Below are 24,757 nucleotides of genomic sequence, written 5' to 3'. Positions count from 1 at the left end.
GAACACCTCACCAGGAAGGTGTCCAGGAGGCATCCGGACCAGATGCCCGGAGCACCTTAACTGGCTCCTCTCGACATGGAGGAGCAGCAGCTCCACTCCGAGTCTCTCCCGGATGTCCGAGCTCCTAAACCTGTCTCTATGGGTGAGTCCAGAGACCCTGCGGAGAAAACTCATTTCAGCCGCTTGTACCCGCAAAATCTCTTCACCACAATGGACCGGTACAGAGTCCGCATTACTGCTGACACTGCACCGATCCGTCTGTCAATCTCCCACTCCATCTTTCCCTCACTCGTGAACAAGAGGTATTTAAACTCCTCCACTTGAGGCAGGATATCATTTGCAAACCTGGAGAGAGCACTCCACCATTTTCCATGGACTCAGTACCAGTACCAGTACCATGGACTCAGATTTGGAGGTGCTGATCCTCATCCCTATCGCTTCCCACTCGGCTGCAAACTAGTCCAGCAAGAGCTGAAGGTCCCGGCTCGATGAAGCCAACAAGACCACACCGTCCACAAAAAGCAGACATGGAATCCTGAGACCACCAACCCGGACACCTTCCGCCACTTGGCTACGCTGAGAAATTCCGTCCATAAAAATTATGAACAGGACCGGTGACAACGGGCAGCCCTGACGGAGTCCAACTCTGACAAGAAACCAGTTGGACTTACTGCCAGCCACACGAAACTGACTCCTGCTCTGTTTATAAAGTGTGTTTATATAGTGTGTTTTAGTGTTTTCACAGAATAAGTCAATTTAGAAGTTGAGGCAAAATAAGCATGACAATTTTATAGAATATTCAAGGCACATTTGCATCTTGAAACACTCATCTTGCTTATTCAATTGCAATTCACTTGCTTATGCAGAGTATCATTATTGGGTACAAGATGAACTTCTACCAAAGAATCCCTCTTTGCAAGCAAAGATGGGTTGTGGCTCAGCAAATTATACCTTTGTAAGAACAGTTCAAATACAACATTTGGAATTTTCAATGCAATATTTCAATATATTTAACACCTACTGTGTATGATAGTGTAAAAAACTGAGTAAGTCCAGAGAAAGCTCTGTTGACCTTTGAGCCCTCAGATGGCATGGCATGAGAAGCTTTCATGTTACCATGATAAATATAGCTTTTAAAAAATGGGCTTGGGAGTACTTATCACATAACAGCCCACTGCAAACATCAGTAAAAACCACATTAAACTTTTACACAAAGAGAAAGCCACACAAGAATTCAATGTTTAAATGCTAATCAATTCTTTGGACCCAAGCTCATCTTATACAATCCAAAAGACATTAGAAACATATGCTGGGAAACTTTCCCTGCTAATGATGCCAGTGCCCATACAGAGTGTATTTAGCAACAGGTGCAAAACAAACATCTCTCATGCTGTCGGTGGTGGAACAGTGATCAGTGGATCATAGATGACGTGCATATATGAAAACTTCCATTGATTTGGGGCTGAAAATTTGGTTTTTAGACAGACATATGCTACCCTCAATACATCTTATCCCTGGAAGTCCATGGTTATTTCATCCAGACGACAGGAGGCCTCATTCTGTATGTGCTACAATGACATTGCATCTTATATACGTAGTGTGTGCATTTGAATGATTTGCCTACAGTTCGGATGTGTTTCCAAGGTTTTAAATTCCTAAATGTGTTTATATTTACAAAATACAATTCAACTATATAATTAAAACTTTGATATCTATTCTTTGTCATTTGTCAGTTAAATTAAGCTTCAAAAGAATGAACAAATCACAGATTCTGTTGTAACTGCGTTATACAATACGTCCCATCTTTCCTGAGTTTGTAAAATGAATATGCCATAGATAATGTAAACATCTAAATATACAATGCCAAGCAAGTCTAGGACAACAAAACACTGCTTTTAGCCATTTTGCATTGTTATTTACAAAAATTTACTACAATTTAGTCAAATTTTTATATTACCATCAACTGATCCAAATTCTTTCTCATGAGCACGGGTGAGAATCTCTTTGTACAGAACTTCAGCTTCCTTGTATTTTCCTTGTTTAAGAAAGCATGAAGCCTGTGGAGGACAGAGAGAAAGTCATACATGGAACACAGACTTAACATTGAAGGTCATATAGAAATAGCATGAATTATGTGGCTGTGAGCCATGGTTGATTTCCTGACTTTTTATATTTACAGCATTTAGTGCGCTTATTTTGCATTGTATAGATTCAACAAACTGGCTCCTCTGCTCTTGATAAAATTCTCTTTCTGACTCACACCCACACATGTGTTCAGCTGTTTGAATAACCTTGTGTGAGACTGAAACAGGTCTAACAAGGTGAACACAAAGAGAAATGAAAGAGCTACTGACATTGTGTATATCCTAGATTCAGGAATATAATACCATCCACACATGTACAGAGCACTACTTTTTATTCACAGCTTGCTACAAGGCCATGTATTTTATATGTATTTTAAACATATAGAAAAGTATTAATTCTACAATATAATAAAATGTGATTATTTGAAAAGAAATTGAACTGGTTCTTCAAACTCCAGAGATCTTATGAAGTTCTCAGCTGGAACTGTAAAGTTCAACTAAGCCATAATCATAACTATACTTTATACTTTTATCATGTTGTAATACAGATTTAAATTTAAATTTAGAGTCAAGTATCTAGCCTCCACTGAATACTGAACTAAAACTGAATCCATAATGTGACTATATACTGCAAAACTACCATTCCCAAAAGCACTGACATCTATTTTATATTGGTATGGCATTCATAATGGCAGCCTTAGACTAATGGTTAGAAACCAGGCTTGGTACCAGAAGGTGGCCGGTTTGATCCCCAGGACCAGCAGGAACATCAATGGCTGAACTGCCCTTAAGCAAGGCACTCAACCCCCAAATGCTCCCCGGGGGATTTCGCTCGCTGGGGATAGCTGCCCCCTGCACTAGTGTGTGTGTGCTCACTGCCACAGATAAGTTAAGTGTGAAAAACACATTTTGTTGTACACAGAAATAATTGCACCATATTACATTATTAACATAATAGCTTTGAGGAAGCTGCAATTCCAGAGGTGTTTAAAAAAAAAAAAAAAAAAAAAAGGTAAAGAAATCTAATTCTAAATGACTGAATTACCCCCACACTCACCAGATTATTTTTGGTTTTGGCAACATTAGGATCATCTGGGCCAAGTCTACGTTCATAAATCTCCAAAGCTCTGCAGTAGTAATACTCCACCTCTTCATACTTGCCCTGGTTCTGGCACAGCAAGGCTAGATTGTTCAACTGTTTGGCCACATCTGGATGGTCTTTCCCAAGCACCTGGGAGGATGGGAAGGAAAAACACCAAATATGTAGTCAGATTTCCCTATAGGTTAAAAATAAGACCCAACCAGTATGAGACCTATATTAATACCTTTATGCATTTATCTGTATCATTAAAACACCACTGATTATGGCTGATTTAACATGTAATGAATATCAGATCTTCTGATTATTCACTATATGTTTCCTGCTCTTCCACCAGTTTTTTTCCAGACACTGCCAAACGGTATTTAATAATCATTATAAATGCCACACAGTCTGAATTAATCAAATTTTATGAAAAATAGTCAAGAAATGATTGAACATATTCAGTATACTAAATTGCAACATTCTTAAAGAGACAGCTCAGACAATGAATGGTGAAGCGCACTGCAAGGGTCTGATTTCAGGGCCCTTTTTGGGTTTCATCCTTGCTCATACACCTGCTTCTTTCAGCAGCAGGCAGGTTTATGTAAGTGGGTTTAAGATTGCTACTGTTTGTTCTGCATCAATGTTTTCTAAGCCTGAATCAAAATAATAATTATCACACGTTCACTTTTCAGGTTTTTAGGCCTCTATCTGTTCCACTCTATAAAATATTCCAACTTTTAATAGAGAACAAAATGATGATCTTTCACTAGGAAATTAAATTAAACCTCTTTCAAGGAATCGAATGGCAGAAATCCTTTAAATTGGGTTCAGATCAAGACTTAAGCCTGTAGATTTTATTATTTCAATGTTAACAACTTAAAGGAAATGCATTACCCATTTTAGTGTGCAGGGTCTTGCATAACATTTGCTGGCCAAATGTAGACGTTCACAGGGAAAAACCCTGTGCCGAATTTGGTTCTGATGAACTTTACCATTCATCTTGCTATACAGCTGTTCAAGATGCCAAACTCGTGCTGAAAAAACATCCCCCAAAGCATAATACATCCTTTTCCAAACTAATTACTTACAAATTTTTGTTTTAGTCTCTCCACAATTAAACACTGAATATAATGCTGCCTAAATATTACAATGTTAATAATATTATTAACTTTAACTTGCTCTCATCTTCACAAGAGAGACCTCTGGACCAGTTCTCCTCTCTCCACACATACAGTTTAGTCTAGCCTTCTCATGAGAAGCTTGGTTAATGCAAAGCAGATATTCAGTCCAGATACTCTCAGACTGTGATACTGTATGCAAAGCATTGCATATTATGGGCTTAATTGGCAAGCGCCTTCTGCTGCAATGTTAAACCGACTACACAACAATGGTTTATTTGTCTTGTCTTTTTACATAATGTAACTTGCATGGAACTAAGGATTTTAAGAATATTAAAAAAATCTGTAAATCTTGTTTAACAAATAGTTCGTAATGGCATTCTTAGTATATTTTCATAACTGTACCTTTTCTCTGATCTCTAAAGCTCTTTTACACAGTGGCTCTGCCTCCTTATATTTGCCTCTTTTTCCATACAGCACAGCCAGGTTATTCAGAGTGGCAGCCACCTGCAGCAAAGCACACATGAATATAGAAACACAAATAAATCTTTTAATTATGGAACCAAATTTAACCAAGTGAGATTATTCATATGCATTCTAGTTAAACTTTGTTACCTAGTTTAGCTGCATTATAAAGTAATCTCCTCACAAATAGAACAAAACGATTTCTGAAACATGAAACAATGGTAATGCAGCCGCATTTTTATAAGCCTAGATCTATGCCGTGAATCTATATATATTCACTCCTTTCTCATTGTATGGTAATTTGCAAACACAATATTTGCAAAGAGCACTTGGAAATTTTGTCACAATTTTAAAAATAATTTACTTAACCAAAAGCCTGCTCAGTTTGTTTACATGGTTTGAAAGTTTGAGGCTTTGCAGAGTAATATTTATTCACTGACTGAATTAATTGTTACTATTTAATTACTGAATTAAATTAATACGTTTAAATTGTGTTTTTCTTAAAACTTCTTAGATATAACAAAAGGTGTAGCAGTCGGCTAGTAACCTACAGCAGGATGGTCTTTGCCCAGTGTCTTCTCCCTGATGGACAGAGCATCATTGAGCAGGTGTGCTGCTTCTTTGTATTTGTTCTGATCCCTGAGAGACACACACAGAAAACCAGTTATGTTGCTTACTTGCTGGTCAGCTACCGAATTGCCAACATAAAACAGAACATTCACCTCTGCAAAATCTGTTGTTTATGACCCCAAAAAACCTTTATGCCTTTATGACAGCCCAATAACACTTAATACTCTTAAGGCTTGGTGTTTAGTGTGTAAACTAGAAAACATATCATCTCATCTATATTAGGCCAATTTTGAATAATCCAGACTTCCAGCCAGGACATACAGACCTGGGTTTTAATATTTGGAAGAGCCTGGATAAAAGATGCTTTTAAGGAGTCATCTGTAATATATTTGGAACAACTGGCTGAGAAATATCTTTTGACAAAAAAGAATATATGCTACTTAGAGACTTTATTAGTAGAAAGACCACTCTGAATATTACAGTCACTATCTGGTATTGAGAAAGCTGTTTTGCACAGTCCAGTGCAGAAACATATCTATTTTTTATGCAATTTTACGTTCATCTTCTGAAGCCAGTAAAAACGATCTTAAGCAAACGTGGGAAAAGAGCTGTCAGTTGCTATACCAGATGATGATTGTGATGAGGTCTGGAATCAAGCCAGAAAAATATCTTTTTGCAATAAAACTCAAGCTGTCCAGCTCAGAATATCGTTTGCATGTTACTCCTTATATTAGAAGTAAATTTGTTCCCAATACATGTTCCCCATACTGTCTAAAACGTAAGATTGTATTTGGGGACTACACCCACTGTATTTGGTCAGGTTTTAAAATAAAACAGTATTGTGCTTCAATTGTACAGATAATGGGGAATATTTTTGAGAATTAATCTGGACTTAGACCCTGTCTCATTGATTTTGGGCATTCCAGACAAAAACCTGACTAATAAAAATAATAGAAGATTATATAGTATTTTGAGTTATGAAGCAAACAAGAATATCCTAATGTCCTGGATAAGTGATAAGGTCACCTCTGTTAAGAACTGCAATAAAATTGTTAGAAAATGTATAGTTCTGGAGTTTGTGACCTGTATGCTGTACTCATCAACAGATTTGTTTAATCAAATATGGTCACCCTATATTTATTAAGAACTTAGAAGGCATGAAGGTAAGCCTACTATGAATCTCCTTTACAGATTCCCCTTATTTAAATATATTATTTATTTAGTGTTATTATATTACTGTTCTCATTGAATTATTTTATAGCTATTATTTATAGCTACTGTATTTTTACATTTACATTACATTATTTGTGTTATTTATTACTATATGTATTGTTTCTTTATGTGAGCTTGCTTGTTTATTAGTTATAGTTTATTTAATGTAAAATGTAAAGGTATAGTCAACAGAATTATGACTGAATTGTGGATCCAAGCAGAAAATAAGGCATACTAGAGAAAAACATTACATAACAATAATAAAAATTAAACCTGAATTTATTTCAGTTTTGTTGGGAGTCATCTATAGTACCAGCAGGGCACTGACCTGTACACTAAAGCAAGGATGTTGAGCATAGTGGCAACATCCGGGTGATCATGGCCTGAGGTTTTCTCAAGGTCCTCCAGAGCCTGCTTGCAGAGTGGCACTGCCACTTCATAGCGGCCCTGAGAGGCATACTGGATCACCAGATTGTGAAGGGTTCGAAGGCGGGCTGGTATCTCGTAACCACCCTGTTGAGCTGCGGCTACAGCTGCACTGTTGTGCTGGTGCTGCACTGAAGGTGAGAAGACAAAAACATACTTCAATCAAACAACCCTGGTAGAGCAAAACTCAAAATTGAGAACCACTGTTTTAAACAAATTTATTCTATTTTTCCAAACAAATACCATTATATAATGTATTTTATTATTTTAGTTGGTGTGTTATGAAATTGTTCACTTACTTCCTTGGGCATGTTCCTCTTCATCATTAGGGAAGAGATCATCGAGTGTGTCCTTGGGTGGTTCTCCATCTTTTTCCTCCTGGAATGTCAAATGATATTGATAAGATAGTGATTAAAGAAAAATTCTCTTTCATGTCTGGTTTGTTTATTTAAGTGAAAACATCCAAATAAAAATAAACCCAGTAGGCATTAAACCTGATAGAAGTGGTACAAAATTGTCTTGTGATTCAGTAATTCAATCCTTTCTTGCGGTAACATGTTATGACAAGCATGACAAATTACTAACAAAAGTGTTTTGACAGTGTCCAGCAAAAATTAATAGAGAATGTTTTAGAAGGCTTCAAACTGTTAACAGTGGTTTCCTATTTGGGCATGCTTATTTACAAAAAGAAAACCACACAAATCATTTCACAGCTGACAATGCACAAACAAGACTGAGTGGACTATAGCATCAAGAATCTTTTAAAAATAATCACTTAAAATAATTAATCCTGTTTTAATTATTCTTCTTGTTTACACTTCAGGTTTTATAAATATTTTAAGAGGTGATATGAAAAGCAACATTTCCAGGTGAGATTTGTTTTGGCAGACATATACAGTCTAACGTTGCAAAGCTAAGCAAAGAACTCAGATTTGTCCCAAGGGTTACTACCACAGCCAAACGGTGAGTTCAGGAGTTCTCACTGCTCTGCTCCATTCCAACATAAATATAGGCAAAGTGAGGACAAAGGAAGGTTACAGTGCCTGATATTCCATCTCAAACCGCCCAAGTAAGCTTATGAAAGATATTTTCAAGCCACTCCATATAACAACCTTCAAATGGGCAAGAAAGTCCATACCAATACATGCATGTATTAGAACATGTTAAAAATCACATTGTGCCAAAGTGACCTGGAAAGGCTGTAAGAGAAGGTTCCACTTTGACACAGATTTAAGGCATTTATTTCTAGGGCTGGCCCAAATAACATTTTTAGTGCTTCTGAGCTTCAGCCAGGGTATTTGGTAAATATTCGAATACTCAGGGAGTGGGGTGGTGTATATTGTTGTCATTTAAATCCTGACTTCTTGTTTAATATCCCTCTCTCCAGGCTGTGCTGTGGCTCACAGTGTGGCTTCATTCACTAAGGGCAGAGATGGCGCTTCCACCAACGAGTTCGCAAACTAAATATGGAACCGTTTGGCACGTGGGGTAGAGGTTGGTAACCCTAGCTGTCTAGGGAGAAAATTTTCACTATGTTTTCGAACACAGCCTACATAACAAATCAAATAAAAGCATCTGTCCATTACAGCAACACAGAGACCAGTACGGTGATGTAGGTGGCCTATGTAGGTGTGGGGAAGAGAACACTGATGCAACAGCAGAACATAAGTTTATTTAAAGGTGAATGAATATGTGGATGGAAGTGTGTTTTCACAAACAATCCCAGGGAAACCAGGACGTGTAGCAACATTAATGTCGAGGTTCAGTAACTTAAGAAAGAGCTCAGCACCTCACACAGCATTATCGCCCAGTGAAGCTGAACTGGATAATTTACAATGTTTCATATGAATAGATAATAGAAAATAAAACAGGAACACACTCCATTTTTGTGTGTTTCTGGTGAGTTAAGTGCAATACCATTGCCGTTGGTCAGAGCCCGCAGCACTTAGCTACATTTCTCTGCTGTTCACAAGCTCAGAAGGGTGGCTCTGAACTCAGCAACATTTATACACATCTCACTCTTAATTGACTTCAGGATAAACAAAGAATAAACAATAACCCTGTCATGACTAGCAGTTTATCTTTGGCTCCGGTGCTGTATTCAGTATTCATGCCCCTCGCTGATGACGTATTCCTGGGTCCCCAAGAATCCAAGAATCAGGAATGGAACTGGTTCACTAACCAGAGTTCTTTTGGTGGAAAAGCGTACACACAATTTAACCAGTTTGAGCGGAGGTCCTTTCTTTTTACTGCTGGAGTGCCTGAATATGGCTGGAGTGGGGAGAGCACTGTTTTTACTGATGGAGAGCCTGAATGTGGTGGAGCGTTGCCTTTATTGATAACCATATTTATTAAAAAATCTGAATCTCAAAAGTTGAAACATAAATAATATAAATACCCAACAAACAAATGTCTGAATACCTGAATACTTGGGGCCAGCCCTATTTTTCAGAAAATCAGTACTCAGTGCCCATTTTAACATTAAGCCTGCTCTGGAGCTCCCAGCATGGCTCCGCTCACTGAATTGTTGTGGAGTTGTTCGCTAACGCATGCATACATGGTGCCACTAAGTGTACACGAATAAACCAGAGTTTCATTGAGGTGTTCTAATTTGAGGTGTAAAGCTGAAAAAATGAACTGTAGCATTGCCATGGTTCGTGGTAAGTAGGCTGCTGTAGCATGGTAGGCTGTTTTAGGCTTCGTTCAAGACTTTTATGTTGACAAAGCTGAATACTTGTGGAGTGGAGAGTTGCCCTTATCACCACATTCATCCAAAGAAATGAATATCCGAATCTCAAAATTATTACCCAAATTCCTACCCAATGAACGAATAGCCAAATATTTGGGGCCAGCCCTATATATTTCCCATACCGAGGGTGAGACATCTTCATCATATTTCTTGAGCTGATTCATGAACTCCAGGTGCTTTTTCTCTTCCTCCAACTGAGCCACACTTTGTTCACTTTTCTGCAGCTTCTGCTGTGTGTTGGCCAATTCATCTCGCAGCCATTGATTTTCCTGGCACAGTCGTCTCACCTGTGCCCGCAACTTCTGTTTCTCAGACTCTACCGCATTCAGGTGGTTAGACAGGGCCATCATGACCTGCACACATGGAGACAATTTACAGAGAATAATGTAAAAAAAAAAAAACCAAAGAGACGAAAATATAGTCTGAGACTATAGTCACAGCCAAAAGATGAACCTTTTATTTATTTATTTATTTTTTAAACTGTTTTTCTTTTTTCCCCCCCAAAGGTAAATTACTTTTTCCATTATTTATCGCCAAGTGCCCCGGATTAGTATACCCTGATTTCAATTCTAAAGAATATATGCATCCACTGATGATTCAAAATTAAACAGTATATTATACAATGAAGAGTATTAAACTATGCCAAATTAAATCCACTTAATCATCATAAAAAATTAACCAAAAGCCCAGACTCACCTGTGCCTCCCCAAGACCCAGTTCAATCATCTCCACAGATTTGCGGAGAAGGTTGGACTTCTCGTGTACAAGGTTGGCTTCCTCATCTTTCTTTAGGCACTTGATGGTCTCCAGCAAGCTATGCAGGATGGAATTATGCTCACTCTTCAGTGCCTCAAGGCCCTGAATCACCAGTTTAGTGTTTGAGATTATCTCCTCCTGTGACAGCTTCTCAAGCTTCTCTTCACGAGGATATACCATTGTCGACATCTTCTACCAGAGGGCTCACCTGAAAGACACAGGCATGTGAGTTGATAAGAGTCTATGAGTTGAATATCAACAAAATAATCTTCTGAAATAATAGGTCAAATCCTTTTGAATTTTAATTAAGCTACTAAAATGTTTTATGACCTCATTTTCAAATACTAAGGCTCGTACCAGTCTAGGGTTAGTAACAAAGACAAGACAGAAATACCTTAAATGCCTAACAAGCTCTGTAATCTGTACAAGGCAGATTGGAGTCACAAGTTAAACTACAGGGTGAGTGGAGTGCCAAAACAACAAATAATCTAAGGTACAAACCACAACTAATTTGCCTAATATAAGAAAAAAAAGTCACAACAGTAATTTACCTACCTCCTTTCTACATAAACAGGAGAAAAAGGTCAAATAAAACAAATGGCACTCAGCACTAATAGGTGAACACAACAGGATTATTCTACATTTACATAACAGTCTAATTCCAGAGTATCACAAGCAGCTTTTTAAAATAAAATAAATCTGCCACAGGCCCCATGGTGACAGGCAACGCCATGGGCCTGCCACAATGAATCATGGTTGCTTATCAAGCCCCATCATCAAGGCACGGCCAATCCTGTGTTCTCCTGGTGATCAGCTAACAAACCACGAATCAAGTGGTCCAGTCCAATTAACTATCTCTGCCATCAGCTGACTTTAGTAGAAAGACAGTAAAGAGAGAAAGGACAAAACAACATGACCAAGATAGGGCTACACACAACTGCACAACACTCTAGACGTAAAAAAAATAAATAAATAAAAAATAAATAAATAACTAAATAAATAAAAAACATCAGAAAACAAAACAAAAGTGTGTATATATATTTTATAAATAATACTGCTTAAAACATAAAATGAAAGTCAATCAAAGATGCAGCATTTTAAACATAATCACAAGGGCAAACAACTACTTTTAATGTACAGATATAGTTGTGTAAACACATCTGGAGCAGAGAATGAATTCACACAACATCCATGTTTGTTGTTCTTGGCTCCATGTTTTCAAAGCTGGTCCAGCGGCACATTCAAGCTAGTCCAACCCCGTGGAAACTTTGACCCACCCCATGTTTTGTTCTGCCATCTGCGAGAGATGATACAGTGACCGTGACACAACATTGAAAAATAGCCATGTTCTTCAGCTAAAAATAGACAACAATTAACATTGGACTGGATATCCTGAGATGGAGAACACCAAATCTTGTGCTGGCTGTGTCCCAAACTATCCAATCCACGTATGGTGTGAGTAGGTGTAAGTGAGTAAATGTGTGAGTGTGTGTTGCCTTGTGAAGGACTGGCATACCCCCCAGGGTGTGTCCCAGCCTTGTGCCAAGTGATTCCATGTAGGTTCCGGGTCCACCGCAACCCTGAACTGGATAAGTGGTTGAAGAGAATGAATGAATGAATAATCCCAGAAAAAAAAACTAAACTTTGTTGCACATCATGTGGTGGGGTGTATTTCAGGCCAGCAGGATATTAGCCCTATTAACAGGCACATTTCACTATAGATTAGGTAAGATAAGGGGGATTGGGACCAAAGGGTTGCTGGTTCAATTCCCTTCAGTGACCAGAAAATCAGAAGTGAGGAACAGTGCTATTACAGACTTATTACATTAACGTTCACAGCTAACACCCAACTGTTCTTTGGGCTTATGGATGGCTTCCCACCACTCCGACTGTGTATACACTCACAATATTGCACAAAATGACAGTTTTGTTTACTTCTTTATAAAAGGTCAATGCTCATTTTATAATGTTGAATTTGCATATTAGCAAATCCGCCACAATTGTTTAGTTAGTGGTTGAATGAACCTGCTATTCATTGTGATGCTGCCTCTTTGGGATAAACTTCAAGCAAAATGCAAAGCTCATTCAGGAAGGAACATGCTCACAGATAAACATCTTTAGCTAAAGCTCTCAGTCGAAGGAGGAACAGACTTGCAAACAATTGTCTGACACAGCCAGGCAAATTGATCTGGACTGCTTGAATGACAGAAATTGTTACATTAGATATGTTCACAATTTGTGAAATTTATTTGGTGAGGTCACATTTAGGGTCCTTTTAAAATACAGCTTTAAATATGATTTGCTGCATAAGTTTAAAATGATTTGTTCTAAAAATTAAACAAACAATTTGATACTGTTATAATAACTACTTTATAGTGTAGTTCTAAGAAAGGTGACAAAAGCTTCCATTAGGTGCTGCAACTCATATCCCCTTTTGACCAAATTACCTTTGATTCTTGAATTGATTAGATTCAGGATTCTTAAAGGAGTAATCTGTAGGATATATACTGTACTTAGTCATAAAATGTCCAGGGGGTGTGATCATAGATTAAGGACACAGTCAAAGCTATAACACTGCTGTTTCTCACAGCATTGCTAAAGCAGTATATTCTCCTTGTGAAGTGCCCAGTCCTGATCCCGCCCTCCGAGGTACTGCCTGGCTATTTCATAAATAAATAAATAAATAAATAAATAAATAAATAAATAAGCATATTCCTGTTTTTATTTTCTTGCCATTTTTTCCTTTCAAATCAGAAAGCAGATTACGGGTCTACTGATGCATAACTTTATCTGTGCTTTTTGGAGTTTCTTCAGCAAGACTCGCCCTTGAATGCCTTCATGGTTCCTGCAAAAACCCTACTCTTTTTGGTTCCAGTTGGGAACAAAACTTTCATGTTCTGGAACCGATTTATGATAGTGGACATGCACTGTATGCTTCAAAATTGTGTGTGAACCAGAATGAAACAGGTTCCACACTGGTGGAAAAGGGGTATCATATCAAAGGGTTATCAAGGCAGACAAAGGATTCTGTCAACACAAATAAAAGGATATTAGGGCATCCTAACAGCAGCAGTCCCAAACAGCTAAAGTAGGACAAAAAAAATAAACATGTTTTTGAGAATGCACTACCTACTCATACCTTGCTCTGAATGTCAGACTATACAGCATAAGAACATTTGATAAAAATATTTAATATTCATGCATTCATGAAAAATGCATTCATGCATTTTATCTTCTTAAACAGTTAACTAAAAACTATTAAAATCTCAGTCACAGCATCAATCCCAGTGGTTGGTTGGTATGGAGTGAGATTAGTCTCAAAATACTTGACAAATGCGCAAATATTAATCCACCAATTAAACAGGGTCACAAATATGTTTCACTATGCACAAATATATGCCAATCTGTCTCTCGTGGTCTGCAATTTTAACAAATACAGTTAAATTCATGAATAAATGTTTTTGGTTTTTATAAATATTATAACTATAGGTAAAATGGAATACCTTTGGTTAGAATTACACTTAACATATTTTTTAAATCAGTCTCAAATTTAAAATTCACATACAAAGTGTTGAATCTTTATTTGTGGATCAAATCACTCGTCTGTCTGTCTCCATAGATTAGCACCGACAGCAATAGAAAGAGATAGGAGCAGCCTACCTCTGTGTCACCAGCAGATCCTCATAACCAAGCAGTGAAGCACATTGATGAAACAATGACTCAGACACAGGCAACACACTCTAAACCTGTTACTGTAGCAACAATATCTACCAGGTTAATCTGGACATCAACTGCCTTCTGATATAGTACTGAATCTCAAGACTGAAGAAACTAAAATCTGGTACCAAATCTCAGTCCCTGCTCGCAATGGGTTTCAACTGTGCAGAGTAGGTACTAAATTGTGATGTGTACGCTTTACAGAGCATTGATTGGCCAGAGAGATGTCAATCACCACGAAATGAGTACACTCCACAAATCTGGCCTTTATGGAAGAGTGGCAAGAAGAAAACCATTGTTGTAAGAAGGATGCAAAGTGCTATGTTTGGCAGAAAAGTAGGACTGCTCATCACCCTGGACACACCACCCTTCATTGTGAAACATGGTGGTGGCAGCATTATGCTGTGAGGATGCTTTTCTTCAGCAGGGACAGGGAAGCTGGTCAGAGTTGATAGGAAGATGGATGGAGCTAAATACAGGGCAATCCTGGAAGAAAACCTGTTGGAGGCTGCAAAAGACTTGAGACTGTGAATTATCTCAGTTCTGTTCAATATGGGGAAGACTGCAGACATAACAACTGGCCAGAAGACCATCACTGATACCGTCCATAGGATTGGTAAGCCACAAAAGTTCATAGCTAAGGAGGCTGGCTGTTCACGGAGTGGTGTGTCCAAGTATATCAATTGAAAGTCTAGTGGAAGGACAAAATGTGGCAGGAGAAGATGCACCAGCAAAAGAGATGACTGTGGGCTTCAGCGGATTATCAAAAAGAGAAGATTCAAGTATCTGGCAGAGATCCAGAAAGGGTGTAATGAGGCAGGAGTCACAAAAACCACCACATTCAGACACACCCGGGAGATGGGCTACAACTGTCAGGTTCCTCGGGTCAAGCCACTTCTGAATCTGAGCCAACGTAGGAAGCGTCTCAACTGGGCCAAGGAGAAGAAGGGCTGGACCGTTGGCCAGTGGTCCAAGGTTCTCTTTTCCGATCAAAGTAAAGTGTGCCTTTCATTCGGGAATCAAGGTCCAAGGGTTTGGAGGAAGACAGGTGAGGAACAGAACCCAAACTGCTTGAGGTCCAGTGTAAAATATCCATAGTCAGTCATGATTTGGGGTGCAATGTCTGGTGCAGGTGTTGGTAAACTCTACTTTCTTAAATCCAAGATCACCGCAATAGTCTACCAGAAAGATTCCTTCTGCTGAGGATCTGTATGGAGATGCAGATTTCATCTTCCAGCAGGACCTGGCCCCTGCGCATGCCACCAGAAGCACCAAAGCCTGGTTTGATGCCCATGCCATCACAGTGCTTCACTGGCCAGCCAACTCGTCAGACCTAAACCCCATACTTATATTCTTGACAAACAATGCACTATGTGATTGCACAAACCATTATTTTAATGGGACTGTGCCCCACGGATGGTGTACAAAGACATTTGGCTTCGCTGCGGCATGGAAACTTATCACTGATCTTGCACAAGACAAGGAGAACTACTTTATTAAACTTTAAGCCAAACCAGAGGAACAATTTTGTCAGACAGTCATGATAAAACATTATTCTCCAAGAATCTGTTCCATTTTCAGAGCGCAGAGAAACTGAGACAAAAGTGGTTTGTATCTCTAGTCTCTTATACACCAAAACAACACACAAGTGAAATAATCCAATTAATGAAGATTGTATATGAGCTGTGTATGAAAAGCTCACTCAGATTTAGAGCCAAAAGCAAAGAAATGCATTATAGACTGATGCGCTTACCGTATTCTATAGATACTACAAAGAATATGCTAATGTGGCTAACCAATATTAATGATCTTTTGATCATTACACCACCCAGTGCGATACTTCACAACATAGGGAGGTGTGTTTCTGTGCTCTCTCCAGTGCTGGGAGAGGAGCTGTTTATAAGATAAATTTATCTTTACCATTAGTTTATGTTAGTGCTGTGCTCTGAAACCATGACCTGTCTTTTGTAATTTTTTGTAAGTGCAAGGAACTTTTCTGCCTTTCTCTTGCATAGGTAGATGTTTTAGTGAAATGATGAATGCTGTGTAAAGGTGTTGATGGCGGCAGATTCTTCGTAGCTATTATGGTCCAAATTTTCTTAAACTCGTCTCCTGCTTGTTCTTTAAATTTTCCTCAAAATAGCGACCTGGTCGAGATTCAAGTCTGGGGAGAAGGGGGAGGAGGTAGACCTCTCTCTCCACTGTTTTGAAACTATATTATAGTTCAGATTTTAAACGCTTGGTGTCAGTATTACCGATGGCTCCTATAATGTATTCCTTTTAATTAACCCCTGAAACAACATAACAGAATTGACATATTCAACGTGTAAATACATGTCTTATGAATGTATGACATGAGGCCAAAGGCACAATTGGACCCAAAAATGGCAAAATATCACACGTGGCCTCACACTTAACAATTTAAAATTATTTTTACGGATGAAAAAGAAAAAGAAAAAAAAAGAAAAACACATTCGTTTTTGAAAACAAGTATTTTACTGGTGTTTGACATCGAGTCTGACTGAAACACTACATCAAATTTTCCAGTTAGAACATATTCCATTTCTAAGTTGTATGGATGTGTTAAAATCAGGCTGTCCAATCACGTGCCACTGTCATGGATGCAGAACAAACAAATGAGCATCAGGACTACAGCAGAGCAGCTCGTCTTGTTTGTATCAGAACACAAAAGCTTAAAGAACAAGCAAAATTCTCCCATTAACCTCCCCACTGACATATGGACATGCCAAAGAACTCTGACTTCATTCAAGCGACCACAAAGAAGCATGCTAACACAGGTCAACAGCACCCTGTGCACGCCTTAGCCCTCAGGAGTCGGCGCTCCCGCCGACAGGATAAATCAGTACCAAAACACTTATGGAACTCAGTGAATTTATGTCCTAGACACACAGTAAACACACCCCCAGAAAGGGTATACTTTTCAAATATACAGAGTTTGAAACTTTTATTTTTACTTAGTTGTTAGAAAGGTAAGTAACAAGAGGCACGTCTCTCTCTGAAACTCAGACCACGACCTTTGTTGGCCCACACTTTTATATTCATAGGATAATAGCATGATAATCCAGCCACTCTTATTGGAGGATTACGGCATGTGAAAACCGTCATTTTAGTCATATAAGCAAACACACATGCCTTTGTTTCCGCACTTTGTTGCCTGTGTAGGAACTGCTTCACTTCGTGAAGATTATGTGAAATACATTTGACTCCTTTGGCACTGGTTAGCTTTGACGCTATGCTACTTCAGTGGCATATACTAGCGAAGGAATTTGTGAAACTGATGTTAAATGTTTTGTAAATGTGCAGAGACACAGAGCTCAGCTGATCGAGAGGAAAAAACATCGGAAAGGCCCCCGACTCCAGGGGTTTAAGCTAGGGTTACACTACACGACTTTTAGCCTGATTTTAAATATTTTGGCCTCTAAATTGTATTTCAGACATCTCAAACACAGCCTCTCAAAAGTTAGATTTTTTCAATCAGATTTAGATGTAGTCGTGTAGTGTAAACTCTCCATCAACACGAGGCTGAACGAGTCCCTTCAACAGCCAATGAGAACAGAGCACAGAAAGTAAACACAGGTGCATGCAGTGGAGCTCTACAGTGGAGGAACAATTAAATTGTAAAACTATGAAAAACTACATTACATAGTGCTGGAAGTGTTACCTGTAGGAGAAAATAGTCTGCCACACAACACGCTGTTACAGCCTTTATTGCTACTGTATTCTAATTTTCCATTCCACCTTAAATGACGCAACATTGGTGCATACTAAGGCTAGTGCTTTTTCTGAACCATTTAAGGTGGAACGTAGCCACAACTATGTGCTATTTATTCTACTAAACACTAGCTCCCGCTGAAGTGTGTAAATACCGCACAAAAGAAAACAAAAAGGACACATACAGAAAGGACATATACATTAAAACTGCATCATGAAAATAGAAACAATACATAGGCAAGGTCCAGAAATGCTGCTGCATTCTCTGGGCCACAGTTTCAGCTTAGCCATATAGGGTAAAACCTGATTTACCTAGTCAAGCATTTGGTCATAAGATTCACAAAAGATAACATGCAAAAATAGGGCTTCAGGCAAATGTACTTATTGTGGTAATCTAAAATGCCTGTGCTGTTCTCCTGCTGTTCTCATGCATTCACTCTGTTTTTTTTGGCAGTGAAAAAGACAATAATATCACTGGGAACCCTCACGTCTGTTCTGCCTTTCTAAATCCTTTTTAGTTACACTGTTCTAATTGTGACTTCTGGATCTATAACTTACTCAGGTACCATCCTGGTCAAACCTGGTGCTCACATGCACTGATGCCTCGCCATCGTGGTCACCAAATGGCACTGAAAATCGCTCATTCACTCATGTACCCACAACCATGGACAATTTCGCATAGCCCATCAACCTAACATGCTTTTGGATTGTGTGAAACAAGGCATCTGGTCAATATTCACACACTAACTAACTAACTAACTAAATAAATAAGAACACACCACACCCTTTAGACAGTGACCAGAGGTGACAATTGAACCCAGGACCCCAAGACCCTTGGAGCTGTGTGGCAGTGACACTACCTGCTGTAACACCATGCCACACAATTCAGTTCATTATAAGACATTACTTAACTGCAGAATACAGTCACAGGCTTGATTTTTCTGGATATCCGTGTAATTACACAAATATATATATGCCTTGTTGCAAACTTGAACAAACACTACGTACAAAACACAATATATTGGAAATGAACTGTGGAGCCTACATAACACGGTGATGTATTAGATATGCCTTTAACTGTGCATGTATTATCATACGTTACCCATGCATATATACTGATCTGAGCTGAGAGTAGTTGCACTGACACAAGCATACCTCCTGCCCAGCATCAAGTAATATATTTAATGTTAAAGCAATGTCCATCTGGATGACAATCATTGAGTGCATTTTTGGACATAAACTTGAAAATAATGCCAAACAAATGCAATAAATATGTATTCACAACTCAAATGAGGACTTTTAGTTTTTACCCTGAAATTTCACTGGATTTGGAACACCCACCTTTTACCTACACTCACTGTCCATTTTATCAGCTCCTCTGACCATACAGGAGCATTATGTAGTTGACTGTAGTCCACCTGTTTCTATGCATACTTTGTTAACCCCATTTCATTCTGCTCTTCAATGGTCAGGGCACCCACAGGACCACCACAAAGAGGGTATGATATGGGTGGTGGATCATTCTCAGCAATACAGTGACACTGATGTTGTGGTGATATGTTATTGTGTGCTAGTAGGAGTGGATCAGTCACAGCAGGGCTGCTAGAGTTTTTAAAGCCCTCTGTGTCACTGCTGCATAGTTTGCGCTGGATGTCTGCATTTTGCTGTGTAGACAAGTCTCTCTGGTCAATCAGCTCTCGGCAATGTTTACATGTCAAGTTTAGTCCCTCCTCGGCTCCAGGAGTGCTCTAATATCGCCTTCTAATTAATATTAACAAAGGATTTAAAAACTATTGTGGAAGTTCTTAGCTGGGGTTCTGAAAAACACTAGACCGGGCAACTCATCAGTCGTTCACCTCAGCGAGCTTGAGCAAGCAGTTGTGGATAGTAAACATGGACATAAAGTTTTTGAAGAGGACTGAATCACAGCCGTCAGCAATAGAAAGTGCTTCAACTTTAACAGAATCAGCACCACTGACCGCTGGTGAACAGCAGAGAGGTGTTTCAGGTGGATACACAGCGAAAATGGTAGATGTAATAAACAAACATTAGCTGCAGTTAGTAATAAACAAACGTTTACGCAGTTTGTCCACTGGCTAAGGTTAGAACCCTTGGGATAGAGCTCTGCTTAATTTGAAAGTTAATAAAGATTTACTAAGTACTGAACCGCTTAGATGTAGGACTGGGGTCTGAAAGATGTGTCTAACACTGCCAAAGTGACATAAAAGTTTTATTCTGACCCAATAAAACACTCTGAGCCTCTTCAGATGTTATATCAAAATGTAAAACTAAGGAACAGTGAATAACATTTCACAGATGTAAAGTTATTTACATTTTTAATGTAACATATTTGGCAAATTTACTGTGATAGTTATTTAAAAACAAACATAGCTAAAATGTAAATAATCATTCTTTTTTAATCATGCATTAACTTAATTCTAATTGTTGCACTGCATCTTTGCACAACCCAGTCGGTATACTGAATATATTAATTGTAACTAAAACAGAACTGCAAAGCAAGCCATGAAAGTGCCTTTTGTAATTCTACAATTAGCGTTTTAGCTCCTTTTTACTTTGTTTTCCAAAGATCAGGACCACCACAGGGCTTGTGGATGATTTTCAGTGACACTGAGGCTGTGCTAGTGTGTGTTGTCCAGGTATGATTAGATTGAAAATGAAAATTAGTCAGCAACTAATATGTGTTGTAAAAAGTTGTTTAGGAATTATTTTGTCTAAGATGGCTTGAAAAAAAAATTCATATTGCTGCTGTAAATGAGCAAATTAATCTTCAGAGGTGAGCATGATTCTGGACATTTCAGCTAAGCCCCAGATGTTTAAAATGTTAATGCGGGACCCACTTGAAACATGGAGCAAGTAGAGATTAAACAAGTACCCGGTTCCACATACCAGGTAACAGATTTGCCTAATGAAAAAGCAAAAGAGCCGAATCAAGTCGAGTAGGGCCCATGTGGTGAAAAAGCTTCATTAGTCAAGCAGTGATACCGAGGTGTTTATAATTCGAGCAGCACTGTTGCCTCTGATACACTCATCCCAGCAGAGTACACAATGACAAACCACATGAGTGATTCTACAGTTCTGAGACTGATCCACCACTCAAAACATACCAGCTTTGTGGTCGTCATGATCATACATGAACCAGGTGAAATGAGACTAACGACGTAAAGTTAAAGAAGGACTACAGTCTGTAACTGTAGAACTACAACATGCTTCGGTATGGTCCATGGAATGGGCAGAGTGTGTAGGAACTAGGATGTGGTATTTATTGTGATGATAATGTTATGATTCATCTCGGTAGATATATTTCAAGTACTCAAACGGAATAAGATTATACATTGAGAGAACTCTATCATCATTATCATTATTTTTAATTGCAATTACCCCAATTTCCTACAGTATAAACAGATTAAATCCTGGGTACCCTACAAATATATCCTTCAAGACTATAGTATATGTCCTTGATAATAGTTTGTTCTAACCATTGTTTCGACCAGTTAAATTAGTTTTGTTATTATAACAACTGAAATATGTGTCATTTAATTTTCATGAGATTTCACTCAGGCGTCCCCGCACGGCGGCACACCTTCTACCGTAAACCCCTTAGTGTAGATGTCCTGATTACGTTTTATAATATATATATATATATATAAAGATGGTTTGCACGCAGTATATCCTGAGCCAGTAACTGAATAAGATATTAAACAATGTTATAACACGTTTATAAAAAGACCACATAGCTAGGTAAGCCAGTTTTGACAAAACAGTTAGTAGACGGTGATAAAATTAGCTGCTAGCTACGTCGGCTAACCGCAAAAACAGTGGTTGTTAACTTATTCGAATTTTCCGCACCACCTTAAATGGTGCAGCAGTTAAAGGCTACAGTGAGCAAGTACTGCACCAGTTAAGGTGGAGTGGAAGATTCAAATAGACCTCGGCTTTATTGAACTAACGCTAGCTAGCTACATTATTGTTTGACAAGCTCCGTCGACATGTAGCGATATGTCCGTTAACAATTCTAATGTGAACACACAGTTTCATTGAGAAGTGGGCGTTAAATAACAGCGAAGAAATTCTAACGTTAGCTAACATTGGTCAGCTCAAACGACAAATTTCTCCGGGTAATATTAATCTAAATTACTTATAAATGACATCATATCCCTCTGTGACTTTATCCTCGGTCAGAAAAAAAAATGAATGCCATCTGATACATTTACTAATTACCACTGAAAGTGGAGTGACTGGAAAGCATTAATAGAGCAATATTAACGGCAGTTATCTGCAGAAAGAACGGATAATCTGTTTAAAGCCAGAGAAACAGCAGCAGAAGCTAACGTTAACCGACGACGCCTTTCCACACATACGCTCCATAAACACAACTGGAATTGAGCAGACAAAACCGAGCTCCTTTCAACGAAGGCACACAGAACACTGTTCTGTACCACAGCATATCAGCGATTTGAATTCTGGAACCTATGTGAGAGTCGCAGACTGAAACATTTAACTGATCATGATATTCCATCAGTTAAAAGCCCTATTTATTTTAGTTGAAAGAGACACAAACATACCTCTCAGTGAAAATGTCTGACAAACACTGATACACGCCGAATTCTGTGACGTAATCATGGACTCTTTAAACGAGGCGTGGCTCTCCCTCCCGAGAAAAAAAAGAAAAGAAAAAAAAAACTGCCACGTCACCTTTCTCAGGTATGTTTTCTACTTTTGATAGATTGCTACAATATGGCATTTACCTACATTAAAAATCTTACAGCTTTGATGTCAAGTATATATTTTAGTATAATAGTTTGCATAATAAAGAAAATAGTGTTATAATCCATCATTAGCTTTTGCAAAATTTACTTCTAGCATTTAAGCTATGGGTGTATACACACAGACAGAGACAGTGAGCACCGTCTAAGTCAGGGGTGGGCAATCTTATCCGCAAAGGGCCGGTGTGGCTGCTGGTTTTTGTTCCAACCAACCAGGAGGTCACATGATCATTTGTTTTACTCAAGCCAACTAATTAAAGGAGTGAAATCAGGTGTGCTTGAGCCTGAATAGACTTAAATCCAGCAGCCACACCGGCCCTTTGCGGATAAGATTGCCCACCCCTGGTCTAAGTGGTCTATGGTGCTCACACACACTAGGGAGCAGCTGGGAATTAGGTACATTCCTCAAGGTCACCTCCCTTTTTCCCCTGCTCACACTGATGCTGCTTTAAAAAAAAGTTTAGTGTGCCATAAGCCCAAAGTGTGGCTCATTTGGCTCAAAAAGACCGCTCTTTTGATAATGATATCCACCTGGCACCTGGGGAGCTTTTGGGGCTTCAGTGCCTTGCTCAAGAGACATTTCAGTCATGGATGTCCCTGCCAGTCTTGGTGTTCGAATTGGCAACTTTCCAGCTGGATGGTTTGGCATTTGCTGTTTTGACCCAGAGGATCTTGCTCTTCCATCTATGGATGTTAAGGCCCAGGCAATGGTGATGGCCTTTTTCTGCATTAGTTGTTGGATGTGAAAGAGAAGGGCAGAATCATTTACAAAGTCATGGTTATCCAGCTGTGTCCAGAGCAACCACTGGATTCCACTTTGCTTCTGGACTGAGAATGTTTTCATGACCCATGATGATGTTTTCATGACCAAGTAGGAACAGGAAAGGTGATAGCAAACATCCATGCCTCACTCCCATCTTTATTCCAAAGGCATTAGTGAGCTGCCAGCCATGGGCCACCCTGCAGGTTTTCCTTAGGATAAGTTAGGGATGAAGATTTTGATCTTTTCTGGCACTTCATAGCAGTCTGTGTTGATTCTGTCAAACGCTTTCTTATAGTCAAAGAAGCTGACATAATCTGTTGAATTCCATTAAAGTTATCCATGGCTCCCCGGATGCTGAGAGTTGGTAGCCTGCTGCTCCCCAGCCCTTTTGATGTCACCTGAGTCTGACAGGTGCACTAGATGTTCCATATAACTTCAGTTGACTTTTTTTTTTCAACCGTATAACGTCTTGCTTAATATTCCAAGTTAAAAACAGTATCTTTTTTTTAATATAATAAAACAATATGAAATATGTTGTACTCTCATACTTGGGTGCAACAATAAGACTTTTTTTTTCTTCAATATACACAACATGCATTTCATTACTTTTGTATTTATTATAGCTGACTCTTTTATCCAAAGGGACTAACAAGGTATTTCCAGAAAGACAGAGTGCCTGGGAATAGCAAACTCCCTGAGTGCAATGACTGCACAAGTCTTCTGATCAAATCACATGCATTTCCTGTCGGATTATGTATTTAGTATTTTTTTACTGTAACACTGTTTTGTAATTAAGAGTGATGACATTGTGTTGTTAATGTAAAAAGTAGGTCTTTTAGGTTTATTGCTTATAGTAAGCGAAACAGAAATTTGACACATATATTTAATCTGTGCCCCATATTATAGTTTGAACTGAAAAATATATATGGGGCGGCACGGTGGTGCAGCAGGTAGTGTCGCAGTCATACAGCTCCAGGGTCCTGGAGGTTGTGGGTTTGATTCCTGCTCCGGGTGACTGTCTGAGGAGTTTGGTGTGTTGTTCTCCCCGTGTCCGTGTGGGTTCCTCCCACAGCCCAAAAACACACGTTGGTCGGTTTCTTGACCTGTTGCTGTTCAAGAATGATTACATTAAACTGAACAGTGTAAAGATCTTGATTTCCAACTACATAAACTCTGATCTGATATGTTGCTTTTATTGACTCCTTATTATAAGATGAATTATAATAAAATTAATTTTTACATTTTATAATGAACTCAGAACTTTCGGAAGTGTGTTTAATTTCTGTAATCATAAAAA

The 24,757-nt window shown here is 38.7% G+C and overlaps 1 protein-coding gene across 4 annotated transcripts in view; it reads right to left on the bottom strand.

The window, feature by feature from the left end:
• klc1b (kinesin light chain 1b) overlaps positions 1–22,797 on the bottom strand; it is a 49,739-nt gene extending 26,942 nt beyond the window's left edge. Inside the window, exons 1-9 of one of the 4 annotated variants that reach the window (XM_066678798.1) lie at positions 22,497–22,797; positions 10,405–10,672; positions 9,831–10,061; positions 7,259–7,337; positions 6,862–7,090; positions 5,303–5,390; positions 4,692–4,793; positions 3,142–3,315; positions 1,958–2,057 (exon numbers count right to left, since the gene is read on the bottom strand). In XM_066678798.1, the coding sequence (XP_066534895.1) occupies positions 1,958–2,057; positions 3,142–3,315; positions 4,692–4,793; positions 5,303–5,390; positions 6,862–7,090; positions 7,259–7,337; positions 9,831–10,061; positions 10,405–10,653 (1,252 nt within the window). In that variant the 5' untranslated portion in view covers positions 10,654–10,672; positions 22,497–22,797. The remainder of the gene's footprint in view (positions 1–1,957; positions 2,058–3,141; positions 3,316–4,691; positions 4,794–5,302; positions 5,391–6,861; positions 7,091–7,258; positions 7,338–9,830; positions 10,062–10,404; positions 10,673–22,496) is intronic. The other 3 variants (XM_066678797.1, XM_066678799.1, XM_066678800.1) reach the window with 3 other exon arrangements.
• Positions 22,798–24,757: the final 1,960 nt, after the last annotated feature.

This window comes from Hoplias malabaricus, chromosome 8, assembly GCF_029633855.1.
Source record: "Hoplias malabaricus isolate fHopMal1 chromosome 8, fHopMal1.hap1, whole genome shotgun sequence".
Lineage (NCBI taxonomy): Eukaryota > Metazoa > Chordata > Actinopteri > Characiformes > Erythrinidae > Hoplias > Hoplias malabaricus.
The sequence above is the reverse complement of the archived record's forward strand: the minus strand, read 5'-3'. Positions and strand labels throughout refer to the sequence as shown.